General features: G+C 39.1%; 1 protein-coding gene across 22 annotated transcripts in view; it reads right to left on the bottom strand.

Moving 5' to 3' along the window:
• The window catches only part of LOC119152012 (ankyrin repeat and KH domain-containing protein 1), a 117,101-nt gene that overhangs the window by 74,718 nt on the left and 21,527 nt on the right, over positions 1-20,856 (bottom strand). For all 22 annotated transcript variants that reach the window (XR_005105645.1, XR_005105644.1, XM_037396565.1 and 19 more), the window contains exon 3: positions 259-415. Coding sequence is in view for 20 of the 22 variants with exons in the window: in XM_037396565.1 (XP_037252462.1) it covers positions 259-415 (157 nt within the window). In the remaining 2 variants the exon portion in view is untranslated. The remainder of the gene's footprint in view (positions 1-258; positions 416-20,856) is intronic.

Below are 20,856 nucleotides of genomic sequence, written 5' to 3'. Positions count from 1 at the left end.
TAGTCCATTTTTGAAAAAGAAATCAATTGTTTAATACACAGAAAGAGCAGCAGGTTAGACAGTATCACTTTTTTTGTACTTTTCTCTTACACTTCGAAGCTATCTGATGGGACAGATTACACCTTCAGATTCACTAACTTTGCTTCTGCAAGTAGTGGAGCAGCTACATTACCAAGTGCTAACTATAAAGTTTACTTAATTTGAAATTAAAAATACATATAGTTGGGAAACTGGAGGTGGGGAGTGATCAATACATACTTGTCCACTTGTCCTGCATTGTGATTGTTCTCTGCTCTCATCCGTGTCAATGCAGCAGCAGCTTCATCCAGTGCACAGCTGACAGAGGATGTCAGTCTTCGGAGAACCTCAGGATCTGCGAAGGCTTTACCATCGGCAGTGGACAATTTACCAATTCCTTCAGTGTATGTTCATTCATCAGTCAGGTTAGTAAGAAAGTCACACAAAAGAAATGCAAAGACACTATTTTAGATTTCAGCCACATGCACTATTAGTTAAAAACGATATGCAAACATGCCAGAAAATCAGCTACTTAAAAGTAACTGCTAACATTTGCATAAGATCTGAACATTTAATTAACTATAATACAGCAGTAAGAAAACTATTTTTCAACTGGCAGCTTCATTACCTGTCCCAAATTCCCAACTCATACCTTTGAAGAATAAAAATAAATAAAATAATCTCAGGGGAATAAAGGTAAATCCAGGGATTGAGCCCAAAACCAAAAGTCTGGGAAACGGGTATTATTCCACAGGCTTTATTTACTCTTTTCTGAATGTGAAGGATTTTCCAATTTAAAATCTGAAGTTACTACCCCTTTCCCACCCTACTCCATCCAAAATGAAGTACACTTAGTTCTAAAATGCCTTTTATTTTTTAAGAGGAGGAAAAAGTTGTGAAAGATTACTAGCTTAAATTCCCAGTATTTTAACATTTTAAACCGCACAGCTCTAGCTAGACACAAAAATTATGAAACAGAATTTCAAGTATTTTAAGTATACTTGAAATCAATGCCCCCCTCTACACTAACATTACACAGTAGAAATGCTTAGACTGAAGGAACTTCTGTAACAGTTTCTTTGCTGCAAGACTAAAGCTGAAGGCCAATACAGAACAGCACCATAAGGTGTATCACATGGCTGATACAAAATTATAGTACAGCTGTGTAGTTCTATTCCACACCAGTCTTACTACATATAGTTCAGCACAGCTTATTTTACATATGCAAACATCACTGCAGTTGCCTCTGTAGTGTAGGCAGAGCTTATATTTGCATATACAAATGTGCAAATAGTGTAAATAAATGCACTGATGAATAGCACCCACACCTAGGGTAAAAAAAAAAAAGAGGAAAAAAAAAGAAAGAAATCTGTTTCACAGGCTACAAAAAGCAATGGTTACTGGTTTATAGGTTAGCTACCTTCACCAGTGATGAATCAGTAACTTTTCAATTCTTTAGCTGTTAAGCAGAATCACATTAGATATAAACATCTGAAAATAACACATCTTATGCCTCACAAGATCTGCTATTTGGTATGTGCATATCTCTGCAAGACAGATTTAGACCATGTCTCCACAACCCAGCTTGTAATTATTACAGAATAAATACTGAAATCATACTTTGAAAGTTTCAAACATTGTCTTCAGACAATGTATTTCCCCAATTTGAGAGCATCCAATTTGTTTCTCATTAATGTAAGAACCAATACTTACCAAATTTCTCCACCCTGAAAACCATTTAGGCCAACACAGGCCGGGCACACAGTTAGATTACCCTGCACCACTGCTGCGGTGCTGGTAAACACTGGCTTACAGTATTCAAGCTCAGTGTTCCTGGAAATGATGAAAAGTCCCTATCCTGTCACCAAGGCAGACACCTACAATGGGGTGCAGAAGTTTATTTGGCCAAGCGAAACTAAGCACAGGCTATGAAGGTTGAAATGAACTGCTTGAAATACTTTGCAAGATCCAAGCACACTTTCTACCTGGCTACACCATCCCACCTCCGGAGCACTTCAGCATTGTCAAAAGGCTATGAAAAACCATTTATAATAAACTACTGATAATAAAATGGAAAATCACAACTAGATTTTCCCACACCACATCCATCTGGTTTTTGAAGCCTGTCCAGCACACTGCAGAGCAATCAGAGCAGAGAAACACAGAGCCACAGACTCTTGACTCCACCATACTTGAAGAGGCTACCAGCCACACTCCTCCTTCCATCCAAACTGTTGAGGCTATAACCCTTCTGGCCACCTCTGTTAATACAGTGAGGATATAAACAACAAGGCTCAAACACCACAGCTCACGCCTCACACATTAATGTAAACTGAATGCGTTGGTGGTTTAAAGGGGGATGTTAATTCCCGTTGACTTTGCAGTTGCAGCAGGTGGGACAGTGGAGGATAGTCACTGTGCAGTTGTACTGGGGCATCAATTTACTACCAAACACATACAGAAAGCTGTATTTTTTCTATACATCTGCTTCTCTGGGACAGCTCACAGAGTAACTACACAGATGTCTACACTGGCTATTTCTGGTGGCGGTGCTGGTTTACACTAGCTTGCAGTATACATAAAAGTACTGCCTAAGGAAAAAAACCCCAGGATTTAAGTCTTCACAACTCAGTTCTCAGGCCTCATCTAGGACCACTGCAACCAAAGCTGAACACTGTGGTAAGCAAAGTGAAGGAGTACTTGAGAGAAATCCACAGGATTTAGAAAAGCAACCCCTGAGCCAGGCTAAAAAACCTACAGATTTTGCTTACAAGGAGCAGCACGACAGCAGTTCCCCTCCACTCAGAAGGGTCTCATGAAGGAGCTGGTGAACAGCAATACTGCTGGGAAAAGAAGGAGGAAATAAGAAGTCCGGTCCAAAAATAAAACAAACAAAAACCCCCCCACAATCCACATTAAAAAAAAACCCCAAAGTAACATGACTATCTGAAACTAAACTGGCAATCTCAATTATTTCAAATCACTAAGGCAGTAGAACACCGAGGTTAACTAGACAAGCAGAACCTACACTTGACTATTCTCTTCATTTTTAAAGTTTACCTGTTAAAGCATTCATACCCAGGATTTCTGAAGGCAAGAAGTCACACCACAGATCTAGAGTCCTGTCCCAAGATACTGAAAGCATCCTCAAGACCATTCTCCACATTTGCTCGAATTCATCCTTCCTGCACACAAGTGATCACAATTTCTCATGTTATTACAGTCTCACTAGCACGTTATTGATTACTGATCTGACACTACCTGAACTGAAACCCAGTGTCTGACATTCTGTGCTCGCTGCAGGTCAATGGCACATTTTCAGGAACACAAGTAACCACAGATGTTCTATAACATACCTCATCTTTTCATGGACTAATCACTGTTGCAGAGTAAGTTTGAAAAGAGAATATGGGAGCCACTGCAGATTATTTTTTACTGAGAACATTCTACAGCCATTAACCATATGGAGATGGTGACACTCCCAATACAAAGTTACAACTTACCACTAAAATTAAGAGCATGTTCATAAGCAAACCAGAAGGAAGTACTTCCATACAACATAAGCTACCATGCAAAGGCCAAAAAGCCAAATTTAAAAATAGATCGGACAGATTCATTGGAGGCACAGGCTTTACAGTAATACTAAGAACAGCGGCCCTGGAAGTCACTATTTAAGGACATTCCTGAACAAGAGATTACTGGAAGGATAGGGAAAGGAGAGACTATTACCTGTGAAAGAGCAGGATCTTTTACCACTCCTGTGATTTTTGCCATGAGGAATCTGAGATTACATGCTCTGAAAACCATGTCTGTATGTTTTTACAACTTGCACACAGATGTTGAAAGCCATGAATAAATCTTAGAACCAACATGAATAACCAAGGCCAAAGTTGTTCCAAGTACACTGCAGTAAAGGCATAAGTAAGATACCCACACTTGAGCAATCATTCCCTTCCCTTCTATTTCAAGAAAAGAAACATTCTCACAAGAGCATCAGTTGCTCTACCCTCCCTAACTGGATAAAGTTCATATTAAGTATAAAGAAAATACTGAAGTGTAGTTTCTAGCTACTGCTCATAATTATCACCATTTACAACACCTTAAAAAGAAATTACTCTGATAAAACCCACAGTTAAGTCCCTCATACCACATACAACTGGTGTCAACACACACTTTGAATATCAAGAGAGATCGTTCCAGAGGTCAAAATATCTAAGCGTAAGAGGTAACATCCAACAATCCTCACCAAAAAATGCAGATTCAGTAGTGATTATGTTTCTTCCCAGTTTCAGTACATCATACATTCTAACACACACGTGAGCCCATTCACCTGCTAGTATGTCAAATTTATCATCTCACATTCATCACAGTGTCTAACTCAACTTCAGCTCACATGGAATCATCTGGTCCCAGAAGCTCAAATGGATCCTCTGTTTCCTTAAGATCTTACATCACTTGCCCCCAAAGGCAGGTTTTGATGGAAATGTGGACAGCTTTAAAAGCCCAAAAGAAGAAAGAAATCAGAATCATGGCACAGAAATGTGTCCTTTTTTTCTTTCTTTTTTTTTTTTAACAGTATGCCAAGAACCTGCTTTAATCAGCATGTCGTACAAGTAGCACCTCAAACAAGGTAAAGAGGGTTCAGGGAAGGAGAGAGTGGACTTTGTTTTAGCTTCTTTACTGGAGTTCCCATTCAGAGGAACTGAGAAGTTCTGGACTGTAGCAGGTTTTTTTGCCAGTCTTGGGCCATAAGCAGTAACTTTACCAGAAAAGTACTAATTCTGGCACATCACACAGGTGCTACCACAAGACAAGGTGGCAACAAGGAAGACTGAGTGTGCACTGTTCTGTAAGGTCTCAGGTGGCTTAACATAAATTTTCAACATGGGTCTCGCTCCCCTAACAGCACCTCAGATGAATTCAGTTCTGGCATGTTAAGAGGAGAACCTAAAGGAAGGTTTCCTAAAGAAATGAGATTTCTCACAGCCTTTAAATCTACATTTTATGTTTATTTCTGGTAATACTTACCACTGAAGCATCTGTAGAAAATTACCACCTACTATTTTCTGTAAATTCTAGCAGTGGTGGAAGCAAGCAGAGACTGTATGATTGTATCAGTCATCTACCAACAGCAGGCTGCCACTCTGTAATGTCCTAACTTCCTGCTTTCTGTATGTTAAACAGAAAGCGGTTTTCTAATTCCCCATATAACTAACAAAAAAGTGTGCACTTTGCTCCTACTCTGATGATGTTGAAGTATTTTCCCAAACACTAGGTTCATATTACATCATTTTCAGACCCAGTAAACCAAAATATAGCGGTCAGCACACTCACCAAGACCCATACTGATCTTCTGGCAAATCCAGGAAAACACTGAACCAGCCATACCTTGTTGCCCGTGTTTAATGCCCAAGTAAAGTTCTTGTTGCCTTGACCAACTAACTTAAGTTAGCAGCCACGTGGTGAAGCAACTGGAATTGGTGAGCACATCACAGATGCCAACAGCACATTCATTGCCAGACTTGTGCCCACTCTGCTCCGGGTCAGGTTTCAACAACTGCATGATGCTCCCAGCTCAGCCACTGCCAGCTGGAAAGACATGGGCACAGAAGCACTGAACACAGTTCTGCCTCACCAGTGGATCCCACTGATTACGTGGCCACACAGCAATGGAAAGACAGACACACTTTAGTCTTGCAAAAGAGATTTCAGCAAGAATGCAACACAAATTACTCAAGCCCATCTAAAGTTACAGTGTATTGTGCTGGTTTATGTTTTCTTGTAAAAAACAGTCCAAAGCCTAATAAATCAAGATATCTAATTCACAACATCCGAATGAGGGACACAATATATTTACAATTTTTTTAATATATTGTAAATGTTTAAATGTGCTTTACTGTATGCTGATTGCTCAGACTAAAATCCTCAAGGAAGAAACCACACATTGAGTAGTGGTCTTTGTATACAAATTACAAATTATTTTTGTATACGAATATACAAATTATGTATAGGAATTACAAAAATACTAGTAATTTATTCTAGTGTAATAATCTTTCTAAGAGTTTTACGCTTTTAAAAATTTAAGATAAAGTGTTGTTAAAAAATGTTAATTCACACTAAGCTAAACAACACTAGACTTACAAGGGAGGGTTTACTTGCTGAGCAAGGAAAATAACTATTTTAAGTCAGAGTACAGACTGAGCCCATTGGGATTTTTGGGTAAAGCCATTTGGTCCTCTGAACATATTTCTTCACTAAAGCAGTTAAAGTTTAAAACCCTCTTTGTTAAGTTAAGCATGCCTGCCTTAAATTGCTGTATGATTCTGGTGAACCTTTGAAGAATTCACTCAATATTTACAGACCCTAATCATATCTAATGCAACACCCAGGACCATGTGTGAAGGCAAACCTTCAGGAGCTTGAAATCCAAGGATGCACAAAGAAGAGCTGCACTAAAATCTGCAAAGATTTTCCATCTGGAATATCCATATCACAAAAACAAACAAACAAAACACACACACAAAAACAAACAAAACAAAACACACAAAAACAAACAAACAACAAACCCACCCCAAACCAAAACACCCCTACAAACCACAACAACAAAATACACTTGTCTTCCCTACATTTCATTGCTAACATTATATGTATAGTGACATAAACTCCGTGCAGGCATGGCCAATTCTATTTTATTTTGCCTTTCAGAAAAACCCACATTTTGAAATCAATTTCATACCAGGCAAGTTCTCTCCTGACACTCATGCCCTTAATAAATACATTTGTAGCAAATACCCTTTTATTGTATTTTTTTCTACCTCATCTTTTGCATCATTCAGAAGATGAACTTTGAACAGAAATGCTCTTTCCAAGTTTTTGAATTCTCACTCCTGACATTTAAAAATGCCACATACTTCCATGTTGCAACAAACTTAGAATCATAGAATCATTTAGGTTGGAAAGGATTGAGCCCAACCATTAAATACTTGCCATTAAAAACTTGCTTATAATCTTACTCTACCATCCCAATCCCAGAACATTTGATTATGGTCTGACACATCATCGAAAAGATATCTAAGCCACTTGGCAACACCCTTTCTGATCCCTACATAACAGATTATCACACATTACTGTGTCATTATGTATGATTACCCATTAGTGCTTAAATAAGCATGCTATCTCACAGATAATAGAAAACTCTTTAAATACTAATAATTATTTTGAACAATAAGTTGGGTCCCCTCTTCTGCTCCAGATTCTTCCTGAAAGTCTTTCTGCACTGTCTAATAGTCAAACTGAAAGATAGGAAACCTTAGCCACTACTTAACAGAAACAGTTATTCCCAAAAGACAGATGTGAATGCAAATGAAAGGAGACAAAATTATGCTGACATATATCAGTCATGTTTTCAAAGGCCTTATCAATCCCAATTCAGACTAAACTAGTTCCCTAGCCCATCTTCAGTAGCAAGGGGAAAAAAATTTAATTATATACCTGCTCTCTCCAATTGCTTCTACACATTGCCAATGTGCTTAAATTGTAACTCAGCTGACCATTACTAAACTTATTGCTAAAATTCACAATGCTCTCTCAAATACAGCAGGGCTGTATTAAAGTTAACTAAACATATATGCTGTGTTTACATATCTAATGTCTGTGTTCCTTATTTTGACCTAGTAAAGAGGGGACTATAAGGTACCAGAGTAATTTGTCTTACAACTAGCCATGTTGTAACTGAAAGATTTTTCCCTTCCAACAAATATAACCTCTAAAGGCTTTATAACCACACCTCTCAAGGTTTTCAACCTTAACTAGTGTCACCCTGTAACATTTTTGGAAGGCTAATGTTGTTCTTTATTACCATGCCAATAAAATAATAAAAATCAACCTCTCTGAAGGCAGTGCCATTCCCTGGAAGGCAGGGCTCAAAGTCTATACAACCACCACAATACTTCAGACCACACCTACTGCCTCAGCTTGTGCAGAGATTTTCACAACACAAGTAACCCTTCTTGTGCTGCACTGTCAGCTTGCCTGAGAAGGCTGAAGCTTGACAGCTTCCTCAGCAGATGATTTATCGCCTCATAAAACCAAACAGAAAACCAAGAGTAGGAGAATATCCCTTCTAACTATATTCTGTTGTATTTACCAGATTTCAGTAACATTCCCAGATTGAAATGGTAACCCTGAAGTTTATCCTGTTTCTGTGTTACCACAGAGGTTTGATTCCTTGGCTGTTTTCTGTTGGTTTTAGCGTTAACCCTATTAAAGTGTTTAAGTTCAGGGTACTACAAAGCCAGTGCAATATATCAAAACCAGAGCTTGTCTTCTGACCCAAAATCTCTTTCAAAGATAAAATCTAATGAACAAGTATTCAAACTCCCCTCCCCAAGGTCATGATAGCTCAAAATCATGCATCAGCAAGATGCTAGCTTCTAGTTAAGATATAAAAATCTTTAGACAAGTGCCAAGTCTTCTGTTAGCTATTCCCTCTCCACTTAACAAGGCCAGATTTTTGGTGGGAGGGGGATGACACACAACTCAAACTATAACAGAGTTCAGCAAGAGGTCACCCACAAGACGTACCACCTAGAAGGGATTCTCTCATACAGAAGTAGCTTTAAGTTTTCCCAACACCTTCCTGAGATTTTTTTTTTTTTAAATTAAAAAAAAAGCTCAGTGCTTTTGCTGGAAATGGATCATGCAATAAAGTAAATGAAGCATCCTGACATTACATGGTGGGTGAGTAGACCACCACTGTTCTAGTCAAAAAAACCCACACCAGAAACCATTTGGAACAGACTAAGCTGCTACCATCTCACAGGACGTCTCCAAACAAACGATGGCCAAAAAAAATCATGCAGAGATACCACCTAAACATCTTGTGTGCGCTCAAAGCTATCCATGAGCCTTTCTAATGCTTCAGTCCTTTACAACAATGTATTTGCAGAGCCATAACAGCATTTCTAAGTAAACTACTCCTATCAAAAGGCTGCTCCACAGCAGTCCAACCTTGTAATGAGCACTGCCACACCTCTATCCAGACAAAAGCTTCATGCATCTTCACACAGTATAACCCCTGCTTCAGGGAAGTCATGCCTACTACTCAGGTACATCAGAGCTCAATCAGGTTATGGAGCAGATAAATTCAAGTGCCATCACACAGCATGTACAGGACAAACAGGTGATCAGAACCAGTCAGCAAGGGTTTATGAAAGGCAGGTCCTGCTTGACTAACCTGATCTCCTTCATATTACAAGGTGACCTGCTTAGTGGATGAGGGAAAGGCTATGGATATTATCTTCCTAGACTTTATGAAAACTTTTGACATCATTTCCCACAGCATTCTCATGAAGAAACTGCCTGCTCACAGCTTGGATGTGCATACTGTTCACTGGGTAAAAAACTGCCTGGATGGCTGGGCCCTAAGAGCAGTGGTGAAGGGAATTAAAGCCAGGTGGCAGCAAATCACACGTGGTGTTCCCCAGGGCTCAGTACTGGGCCAGTTCTGTTCAGTATGTTTATCACTGGTCTGGACGAGGTGATCAAGTGCACCCTCAGTAAGTCTGCAGTCACCACCAAGTTGGGCAGGAGAGTTGATCTTGAGAACCTGAAGGCTCTGCAGAGGGATCCGGACAGGCTGGATCAGTGGACTGAGGTCAATTGTATGGGGTTCAACAAGGCTCAGTGCCGAGTCCTGCACTTGGGTCACAACAACCCCACACAATGCTACAGGCTTGGGAAAGGGTGGCTGGAAAGCTGCCTGGTGGGAAAGAACCTGGGGCTGTTGGTCAACAGCCAGCAGAATGAGCTGGCCATGTGCCCAGGTGGCCAATAGCATCGTGGCTTGTATCAGAAACAGTGTTGCCAGCAGGACTAAGGAAGCCATTGTCCCCCTCTACTCAGCCATGGTTAGTCCACACCCCAAACACTGTGTTCTGTTTTGGGCCTTTCACTGCAAGAAAGACAATGAAGTGCTGCAGAGCATCCAGAGAAGGGCAATGGAAGCTGGTGATGGGTCTAAAGTACAAGTCTTATGAAAAGCAGGTGAGGGATCTGGGGGTCTTTAGCCTGGAAGAAAGCAGGCTCAGGAGGAACCCTATCGCCCTCTGCAACTACTTGAAAAGAAGCTGTAGACAGGTGTTTGTCTCTTTTCCCAAGTAACAAGCAATAGGAGAAGAGGAAATGGCCTCACATTGCCTCTTAAGACCACTCCTCTAAACCAGGGGAGGTTTAATATGGATATTAGGAAAAATACCTTCACTGAAAGAGTGGTCAAGCATTGGAACAGGCTGCCCAGGGAAGTGGTTGAGTCACCATCCCTGGAGGTATTTGAAAGACATGCAGATGTGGCACTTAAGGGCACTGTTTAGTGGTAGACTTGGCAGTTAATAGTTGGACTCGACCTTAAAGGTCTTTTCCAGCAACAATTCTATGATTCTATGTGCTTTAACTAAATTTGGCACTTTTGGAATGCATTTGAGCAACTGCGCCTAGCCAGCTGGTCCATCAGATATCTCAGAGAAGGGCTGTGGCCACATAGTGCAGAATAAATGCAAAAGGTCTCTGAAATACACCTATCTAGAAGAGCTGGTCTTCCTCAGCCTACATTGTACAGTTGTTCAATCCAGTAACTCCTAGCATATGCTTGGAAGTCCCATGCAGCTACTTTTCCAACCTGTAGAGAAGAAAGGATAGTCTTGCCCATGGACCGTACCAGCAAAGTGAGGATGATAAGCTCAGTGTAGCTTAGGCATTTGGTGCCAATCTTACAGCAGAAAGGCTCAGTTGAACTCCTTGAGTAAGCCTTTGCCATCTTCCAAATCACAACAAAAGAATTCTCCTGTAAATATATCTGGTGGCTTAATGTGACACCGGAACTTACTGTACCCTTAACATCCCCGTTCTAACTACACTTACCAGAAGAATGTATCCTTTTATATACATTTGCTACAAACTTCCACTATAAAAGTGTATTTCCCACACCGCCACCCCCACCCAACCCCACCCCCTGCCACCCACCCCATCACCCAGCACATGGCACAGAGTTCACTGCCATTTTTATTCTTCTCAATCAGTGTATGGACATGCTAACTGAAATTCATTTAGCATGAAATTAAAGAGTTACAGCTTGAGGGTTTGGTAGGGGTTTTTTTGAGTAATTAGTATTTTACAATATTTCATGTGTCATCACCACAGTTGCCCACAGACTTCCAGAGCAGCCAAGTTTTTAATTTCTACAAATCAGGTTCCTGACAGCAAACCATCACACCCAAAAATGACAATGACATGTTCAGATAACCTACTAAGCATTTTCTGGCAAAAGCAGAAATATAATTTTATTCTACTGGCTTGTATTTCGTGGTCTTAACCTCAAAACAGCCCGTTCACAAATCACTCCCCAAAATAATAGGAATTCACCCACTTGAGCAACATCTACAAGTGATAAGGGATACCTGAAAAAAAACCAGGCCATCACAACATACACATGCCACTAGAGAAAACTATCCTTAATTACAGCTTCTAATTTTTCACTTGCTTGACATTGCAAACTCTTAATATTGTATTTGCATTTACATATATTTCAATGTAGCTGTCAGAACAGGAGCCAGAAATCTCAATGACATTTCTCTCTGCTTTCCAGTATGACAACTCCAGCAGTGAGATTTTCTTTCTTCACAATCAAAAGCAAGGAAGCATTTCTCCATATACAATTACTTCTTACTGTTATTTTGGAAGCATTTTGATGACAAGGGTTCCTTTCTGTGATCATCTGCTTTTATATCAGTGTGCTCAGATTATCTTAAAATCTGAAAACTCATTCTCTATACTTAGCACAAACAGGAATTCTTGTTTAACTAGTCAATACCCATTAACATCTGCATTTCTTTTGAGAGTTTCCCCATTAGATTTCAATGTAGTCTCATACTGAAGAATTCAATACCAGGTTACCTAGTCAGGTAATCACAACATTAGCCAGCAAATTCCACTTTTACTAAAGCTTGAAAGCCCCATAAGCAAATTCAGCAATGAAAACCCAACTCTACCTAAATCACAGATCTTTCTAGCAAAAACCCAATCTACCCCAAATAGTCTGCAATTTCATGCAGTTCCTCTCCACCAAAACAACCCACCCATCTCCTTTGTTTTCAGAATGCAAGAACATGGATATTTGACAGATATGGAATACCATACCTATTTTAGTTTAAAATACTAAAATACAAGATAGTTTTAAACTTTGTGACAGTTACCATATGAGAGTTCAAATAGTAAAGAATAATACCCGAAAAGTTATCCATAACTATCTCCTCATACTCCATCTTAATTAAATTCCTGACCATAACAGACTTTGCTAGTTTAACTAATTTTTTCTATCAGTTTGATTTTTTTCAAGCTTTCACTAGGCATCCATTTTCTCTCTTTGTATGAAATCAAGTTACCTTTTCTAAAGCTGAAATAACAGAAGCTCTCCTGTCCCGATCTAACATTTGCCCACTGCCAGAAAAATGACTTGGTCGTCCTCCTTTCCCTGGGTTTCCCCAGGCGCTCCCACCAACCCCACTGCACTCACATCCGCAAAAAGAAGAGGGAGCTTTCCACCAGCACAGCAAGATGAATTTGATCAGCAAAGGGTCTTTCTAGCCACCACCAGAACTGGCAAGAGAAAACTTCATGGCCAGGAACAGAAGATTCCTGCTTGAAGGTGACAGCAAATAGCCACTAAACCACCTCAGTCACCTCACACACCTTTCCCCCCTCCTCATGCCACTCATTAAGAATATCCAAATTTTTATGTTTCCTAGTCAAATATTTTTTAAAAAAACAAATCTTTCCATTTTTTAAGCTTTTGTTTCTATTAAATCTCTAGCAAATAAACATTTGCCTTATTACAAGGTGACAAGTTTCCAGATACTATTCTCAAAACTGCTGACTGCTTACAGAAGCCAGGCCGTTCAGACACATTCATCATGTATGCGCATAAAATCATGCTGGTAACTCAACCGAATGCACTTTGATCCAATACATATTACATGTAGTTAATATGGAAGCATCATGAATTGCTCCCATGTCATAGTTAAAGATGTACTTCATCAAATGGCTTTTTCACCCATTTCACTGTAGATATTTGTCTGGAAGAGATACCTGCCTCTTGGATCAGCTACAATTAGGACAAAAGCAACAATATAGTAAAAAAAAATTTAAAAAATTGCCAGTTTTGTCACAGGCATCGTTTAAACAGCAATTTGATGGCTGAATTGCTTTAAAGCAAACTAAAGCTCAGGGGAGAATATGAGAGGGCTTGTGGTTCGTCATAAAGCCTGAAGGATTATATTCAGCTACAAGAAAGCATTCGTATTTCCTCTAGCAGAGTAGTGAATATATAACACAATTATGGAATGAAAAGACATTAATGCTGAACTTGTATAGACTGGTCTGAAGTGTTCACTCATCCTCTCCTTTTCGGTTTATCTGGAGTTGGTGTTTTTTTTGTTTGGATTTTTTTTTCTGTTTTGTTTGGATAGGGTTTTCTTGTCTGTTTGGTTTTGAAGTATCTTTGGAAGAATTAAGCCTTGGCTCAAAACCTAATGAGTACATTCCTCACACCTATGAAATACTACAACCAATCAAAATACTTGGTATGCGCTGAAAGCTATTACACATGTGAACCCCTGGACAGGGGTTCTTACTCTCTACCTTCCATTAACAGCTAGGCTTCGATTGACACGTAAATGCTAGTTTATCTTCTGTAATTCCACAGGATCCCTGCTGGCCAAGGCATCTGCTCAGCTAGCATATTCAAAAGGCAACAAGATGGAGAGGTAAGACAGAAAGGAGGGGAGAAAGGAAGATCTTCCTCAGCCCCAAGATTTTGTGCTGGAAAAAGTAAGTTTAGTTTCTTCAAGGTACATGGCTTTTTTAAAAAAACGAAAAAGTGTAAGTCAAAAGAGATTAAGCTAAACTGGATCTTTTCAATGTGTGGCAACAAAGATTCCTACAAAATGTTTGTTCGAATTATCTGTGTTTTGCAAGATAGATCAAATGCAAGAACAGACATTTGAATATGGCTTTGGAGGAGAAAAGCTTCTGTTCATTATGAGTTAAGAGCAAATGTAGAAGACCAGCCCAGCAGAAAAACCAAACCAAACACACACACACCCCGCCACCCCCAAAAAAATAAACAGCCAAACCTCCAAAAACCTGAGCCACATCCACAGGGACTACTAAGTAGGAACTGCAATAGGAAACAGTCAGAAAAAAACGTTGTTCATCAAGAAATTGCTTTAACCTTGGGACAGTTGTAACCCAGTAACTTCAACTGTTGTAAGGCACATGTCAACCCAGGGATGATCCCCACAGCACAAACTACTCTTTTTCTAGATTTTCTCAGTCTGTAAAGATCTAATATCTACTAGGCGTCTATATTTAAATATTAAGAAAATAATTCTACATCCTATAGAATAGTCACAGTACCCTGCCTGTCTTCCCTCAACATATGTACTAGTTCTAGCTACTGTCAGATCTTGTTGCACTAACTCAGGTATTTTTATTAAACAAGTCATAGAGTAACAGCTAATTCTACCAGTTCCAGTTAACTGTTAGGGTTTGGGTTATTTTTGTTTTGTTTTTAAATTAAAAACAAGCACTTTCACCCATGGCAACTAAGGCCTCCTTTCTAACTTGTTTTGATACTAAGAAAATGTACTGTCTTGCATTTGAAAGGAATATTCAAGACAATGCTAACGTTAATCCAAATTATAAAGGACAAGGGTGGGATTAAGCACTAGTTTATAAATATCTATGTTACTCGGGACACAAATTTGTTCTGGTGCCTCTCTGGAATTAAACAGAAGGTAATATATATTACAGTTAACTAGTGGTTTATCATTTAATTTCTGAATTTTTTCTAACGACCAATCGGGGAATTTTTAAGGGTTTTATTTCCATCCTTAACATTGATAAAAGACAGCAAATACACACCCAGAAAGATTTGTCATGACACCAAAATCACAGTGAATTACTTGGGTGCCTGATGTCTTTTTCATTGCCAGCCTTCTCTTCCCTCCCTCATTACCCACCTTCCACAACATCTTTTCCAGGGCCACAGCACCAGCAAGTATTCAGGTACATTATACACTTGAAACAAATGCTCTTCTAGCTCTATCACGCTTGCCAGTATTCCTATGATTAGCTAAGGAAAAACGTCAGCCAAAAGCTCAATTGTTTGCCTGGCTTTGTTTAGCTTTTAAATGGACATGGGCTCAAAAGGCAGACTCAGCACATTTCCCCTAGTGATGGGCAGTCACCTACTCACACCCTGTCAAACACAAACATACCAGCACACTCAACTGGATTCTAATGACAGTATACAGTGCTAAATGAATATGCAAGGATTGGTATCATCTACCGAGTGCCCCAGCAAGAATCAAAGCAGCTACACTCCACCAAATTCAGAGCTTTGGACATCAGCTCTGACATTCCTGTGTCTCAAGGAAGCATCCAGGCTACAGACTGAGAAACAAGCAAGAGGTTGCTTATACAAAATAGTATTGAAACCCCAAGTAAAATAAATTCTTCAAGAGTGAGTTAAGTTGAGACTGTAGTACTTAAAATATTGACCCACACAACTATCAAGGCAACAACTTTGTAAATGATCCAGAAGCAGAAATCATGACCTCTGTAAGGAAAGCTTCAAAATTAATTCTGTACTTAGTGCCATCAAACAGAAAAATTTACAAGGATTATTTCATTATTTTATAGAAAAATACCAAACGTAATGGTAGGCAATTATTCTTTAATTCCTGACTCTTCCTTTCATGCCTTATCAGAAAGAAAAACTAGTATTTCCTCATTTTAAGTCTGGCAATTGCTTACCTCCAAGAATCTGAAAAGATACACCGCAAAGAGCTAAGACTGCTACTGAAACATGGAAAGAACGAACATGGAAATGGTACTGACCACTGTGGGAGGGTAAGGAGCAAAGAAAATCCCCACATATCCCTGAGAACCATCAAAAGAAGAAAAAAATGTATTCATGCTGAAGGGGCACAAAATATGTATTCTTGACTTCTTGCATTCTAAGCCAAATACTTGAAGTCTCATCTCTACTTTAGGGCTTCTGACTTTTGAAAACAGATTACAGACACTCTCACCTATTTGGTAGTAGAAGGAAAAAACAGTGGAATTACTTTATGCTTTTTGAGTAACCTAAGGCCAAGTTTCATGCCCCTGCAGAGACTAACACCAGGGTATGATGCCCATGCACAACAGAGATGCAGGAAGAGGGCAACTCCAATAACCTTTGAGTACTGTTTATAAGCAAACACTCACTTGAACTGTTTTCTCTCGATTTCTAGCATTCAGTGAGAAAGTGAGTCTAAATGGGCTGTAATTGCTTTCCTAAATCAGAAAATAGCTCTGGCTCAGTACTCAGTTACCGTCTGGGGAAAAAAAAAAAAAGATAAATATTTCTACATTTTCAAGCAAAGAACTAAGAGTAAAGTTTGAGGGCCAGTAATATCATCAACTTAATGTAGAAGCCCGTGGACTTTTAGCCCCCAGTTTATGCCAATTACGCATGCCAAAGTAAGCCAAAAATACAAGTATTTTCAGAGGCTGACCAAGTACACCACTTCCTTTAAAAAGAAAAATATCACCACCCTAATGGCGTATAGCACAGACTACTGTACAAATTGTTGTTTCAAAATGAACATTTGAGAAACTGTTCATAAAAACCTCTCCTGTTAACTTTCAGTGTACTGTCATTACATAGACGCTGTGTAACAAAACATCCTGAAAGTAAGGTCTCTGGGAATGATAAAACCACCAAAAATCAGGATGCTACAGTCTTCAGAAAAAAAATACGGACTTTATTTTACCATGACTCAACTTGAAGAAAGAATGTTAATGCATCAGAAAAACACACCTCTCTACAAGAACAGTCCAGGGTATTCACACCATCACATCTTTTTATTCTTTGCAGCATCCTCTTACAGTTCAAAAATGAAAAGGGTAGAGAACACAGGTGCATAGATATGCACTTCCACCTAGGCCCATGTCTCTGAAGCTCTGCTTCTTCAAGTGGAGGTTTTGTCCATCAGAGGTCACAGAATCCAACACACGGCATCACGAAGCATAAGTCTTCTGCTTTGTAGCACAATGCAGACGGGAATTGTAACAAGTATTCATCCAATGGGACAGCTTCTGGATGGAGCTGCTTCTCAGAGCAAGCTTGGAAAAGTCCAGCCAACTAAGATTTTACTAAAGCAAACATCTTCCATTATTTCCCTCCATGTCTTTGCTCTTGTCTGCATAAAGACTAAAATGAAGTTGTTCTACCCCTTATTCTGTCTCTACAGTTTAGGAAGATCAGGCACTGGGTATGCTCACTATAAGAGAAGGCTAATAGCCAAAAGCACAGCCACATTGCAGGTTTTTCCTCTTTTTATTATTAGATCTCCCTACATGCTCCTTCATCTGCAGAGATTTCCAAATCAGGCTGCTTGCTTGGTTTTGGCAATACAAGACAAAGCCAACTGATTGTCATGCCAGGTTGGTTAAAATATTCTTGTTCACTGTGGCCTTCCTCTGTTACTCAAAAGCCATGCAATTCTTTGAAAGCAAAGACAGAATTTTAGCCTTTTAACAACTGAGATTCAAGAAGTTTTTTTAAAGAACATACTCAAACAGGAGCGTCAGCAAATATGCATGTGTGTATAGATATTTACATGCATACACATATATATTTACACGCAGGAATAATCCACTGCACACAGGCATAATTTGTTCAGGTAACAGTTTGCCAGAAAAGTACTGGTAGATCTAAGGTCAAATTCAACTTGTAAACCAAAGACAACAAACTGAGATGTATAAACAAAAGCACAGCTTGCAGGACAGATGAAATAACACTCCTACTCTTCATGCATCAATAGAGCTCAACTTGAGTAATATGACTAATTTGGGGCAACAAGCTATGAAGAACAAAGATCACGTACAGAGACTCCAGAGGAGAACAAGAGCAGATGAAAGTCTAAATAACATGAGTTAAGGGCAGAGAAATAGTTGATGTTATTTAGCCTAAAAAAAGAAAATAATTTAAAAAGAACTGAGGAAGGTAAGTTTGCAAGTTGATTCTAAGTGTGGCTGCATTGAAAGAGGGAACACTGAACTTGGGTATGATGCATAAAACAAGCAGCCAAAGCAACTCCACTAAAAACATACCAACTGCTTTACTACAACTTTCTTCTTTCCCTCGTGAAGTTCTTCCAAAGCAGCTTAGTGCCCCCTCGCTCCCAAGTTACATATTTCAGCATGTAACACTGAGGACTGATAACTCTGAAAAATTTTCTCATCCTAAGGACTGCAGCTGGCTTGGCATGCTGTGGAGCTTCCAGCACTGGAGATAGTTTGTCTAACCGGTTCTTAAAGCCACCCTTCAGGAACAGCACAAGCACAGCTGAATTTGCCTGAGGAGAAGAGAGGAGATAAACCTAGACCTACTGAGATTTCTTTCAGCCCTATTTTTGGGAAGTTTTAAGAAGCTGTACAGAATTTGAGGAAAATGTGATGGCTAAGCGACAAGTTAGTAATTGCTGTTTCTGAGATAATGCTTTGTCACACAGAGGAAAAAGTAGTTACAGAACTGCACTGAGCCTTTTGTTCCTACAGCATTTTCTTGATGGATACAACAAGGATGAATTTGTGCAATGCAAAATTTTTTTTAGTTTCCTAGTATGTTTTAGATCCTCAAGTATTTAAATACTTTGTATTCACAAAGAATATAAATGCCATTTTTATGCAAGATGCTTAATGTACTAGGGATTGTTTCAAATCAAGAGATTTAAAAGTTCTTGACTTTCAAAATGAGGTCTTTACAAGGGCAGAAAATTATTTACAACAAGCAATGAAGGTGCTCATGCCCCACTGCAAAAAGCCACTTGCTTCCATAAGTAGAATCAAAGACATGTGGCAGCATATCTTACATAAATTTGTCATTTATCTGGTGAGAACTAGCTTGACTTTGGAGAAATAAGCAGAATTTGATCATTAATGCTATGCATTATGTATTATCATCTGTTTTCCTATAAACTTGCTTAGTGTAATTACTTCCTAAATATACAATAGTAGTATTTTCTCAAAGGTAAGTTACGAACTGAAAAAAAGCAACAGATTCACCTGTTACTTTACAGTACATGGTGTATTAATGACTCAGTATAGTCTGTTGCTTCTGACACTTTAAAAAAAAACAAACAGTATTTAATGCCATTCTAAAACTGATAGAAGAATGTATTGTAGGTCTGCCAACAAGAGCTCAGTTAATTCCTCTTGTGTCCCAAGACACTTGTCACAACACACTAACTAGATAGCTTAAGAAGTTCTTACATAAACAGGTAGCAAGCAGCTCTGCTTCCAATACAATTAATGCTACATCTCACAGTATACTTCCCACCAGCCCCAGAAAAGGTGGCTACATGTTCAGACTACCAATCTGATTTACCAGTCTGTCTAGTACGAAATTAAGCAGCTGGCAGTAGTTACTGCCACCACACTTTGCCATTACATTACAAAACATAAAAAAAAAAAAAAAAAAAAAAAGAAATCTGAGTGGGGAGATTCAGATCCCATCTTCTGAACACTATCAAGCACTCAAAATACTCAAGCTGTTCTGAACACTTCTAAACGCTGTTTTTATTTTTTATCATGCGCTAAGGAAACTGCATGACAGAAATGCAGGAAGTCATCAAAAATACAAACTTCAAAACCAAGTCTGTGTAACTAAGTCTTTTTTAATAAACTATTAATCACGTTTTCTTGCAGGAGATACAAGAGACACAGGCTTTTCTACCTCCTCGCTCCTTTTTTACTCTCGGATGTACTTAGGGAGAGTTACATTCTGATGAACTCAAACTTGCAAGCATAGTTAATTGCTTCATTTCACAAGGTTACCACCTATACTCCCCTCTTATATAGGCATCACAAAGAATGATACCAGTAGCCATCTGTTTAGAGAGAGAAAGCATGCACACAAATTAAACAGAACACAGAAAAAAAAATTTTAACACGCTAAAATAAGATATATTCTTTGGCTGGTAAGACATTTGGGTCAACATCAATACTTGTGAGATACTAGCTTTCAGGGACCTGTGGTTTAAGCTAGCGTTCTGTATTTTTTCTGTTACCCAATTAATATCACAGACCCACATAAGTAGCTTACCTACAATATTGCTATACAAGATCTTTATTTACCAACTCTAGCACAAATCTCAAGACAACCAAAACAAAAGCTTGCTTCAATGTACTGTCAACAAACAAGAGTCTTACCAGCTGTCCCACAACAGACCCCTTGTACCCTGTAAGGGGTACCAGCTCCCTAGCACAGTCTGCAGTCCTACACAACCAGCTCTAAGCCAATGGCCAGCAGTAGCACAAAGCCCAGTGTAAGCTTCTGCACCCCACTGCAAAGTGTGAACGCAATCATTTTTACTTTGATAGGTGAAGGAAGCATACATGGTTTTTTGTTTGTTTTTTTTAAAAAAAAAACAAACCAAAAACCATCACACACCAAAAAACCAAAACCAACCAAACCACAGAGTAGGTTCTTGTCTTGGTATGGGCTAAATCCCATCTCAATTCAGGCATTACATAAGACTGTCAATAAAGCACTGCTTCTTTTCTCCTGGCCAAACCCTCCCTGCTTTCCTCCTTTGGCTGAGTCTACTCCAGTCACTAACATGACATGAAGTCCTGGAAACAATACCGAAATGAAAAAAGTTTTTAACAAGGAATATCCCTGTATTGGAACAGGAGACCAAAGGGGATTTTATCTTGCAGAAGAATCCAACT

The sequence above is a fragment of the Falco rusticolus genome, chromosome 8 (genome assembly GCF_015220075.1).
Source record: "Falco rusticolus isolate bFalRus1 chromosome 8, bFalRus1.pri, whole genome shotgun sequence".
In the NCBI taxonomy this organism is placed as follows: domain Eukaryota; kingdom Metazoa; phylum Chordata; class Aves; order Falconiformes; family Falconidae; genus Falco; species Falco rusticolus.
The sequence above is the reverse complement of the archived record's forward strand: the minus strand, read 5'-3'. Positions and strand labels throughout refer to the sequence as shown.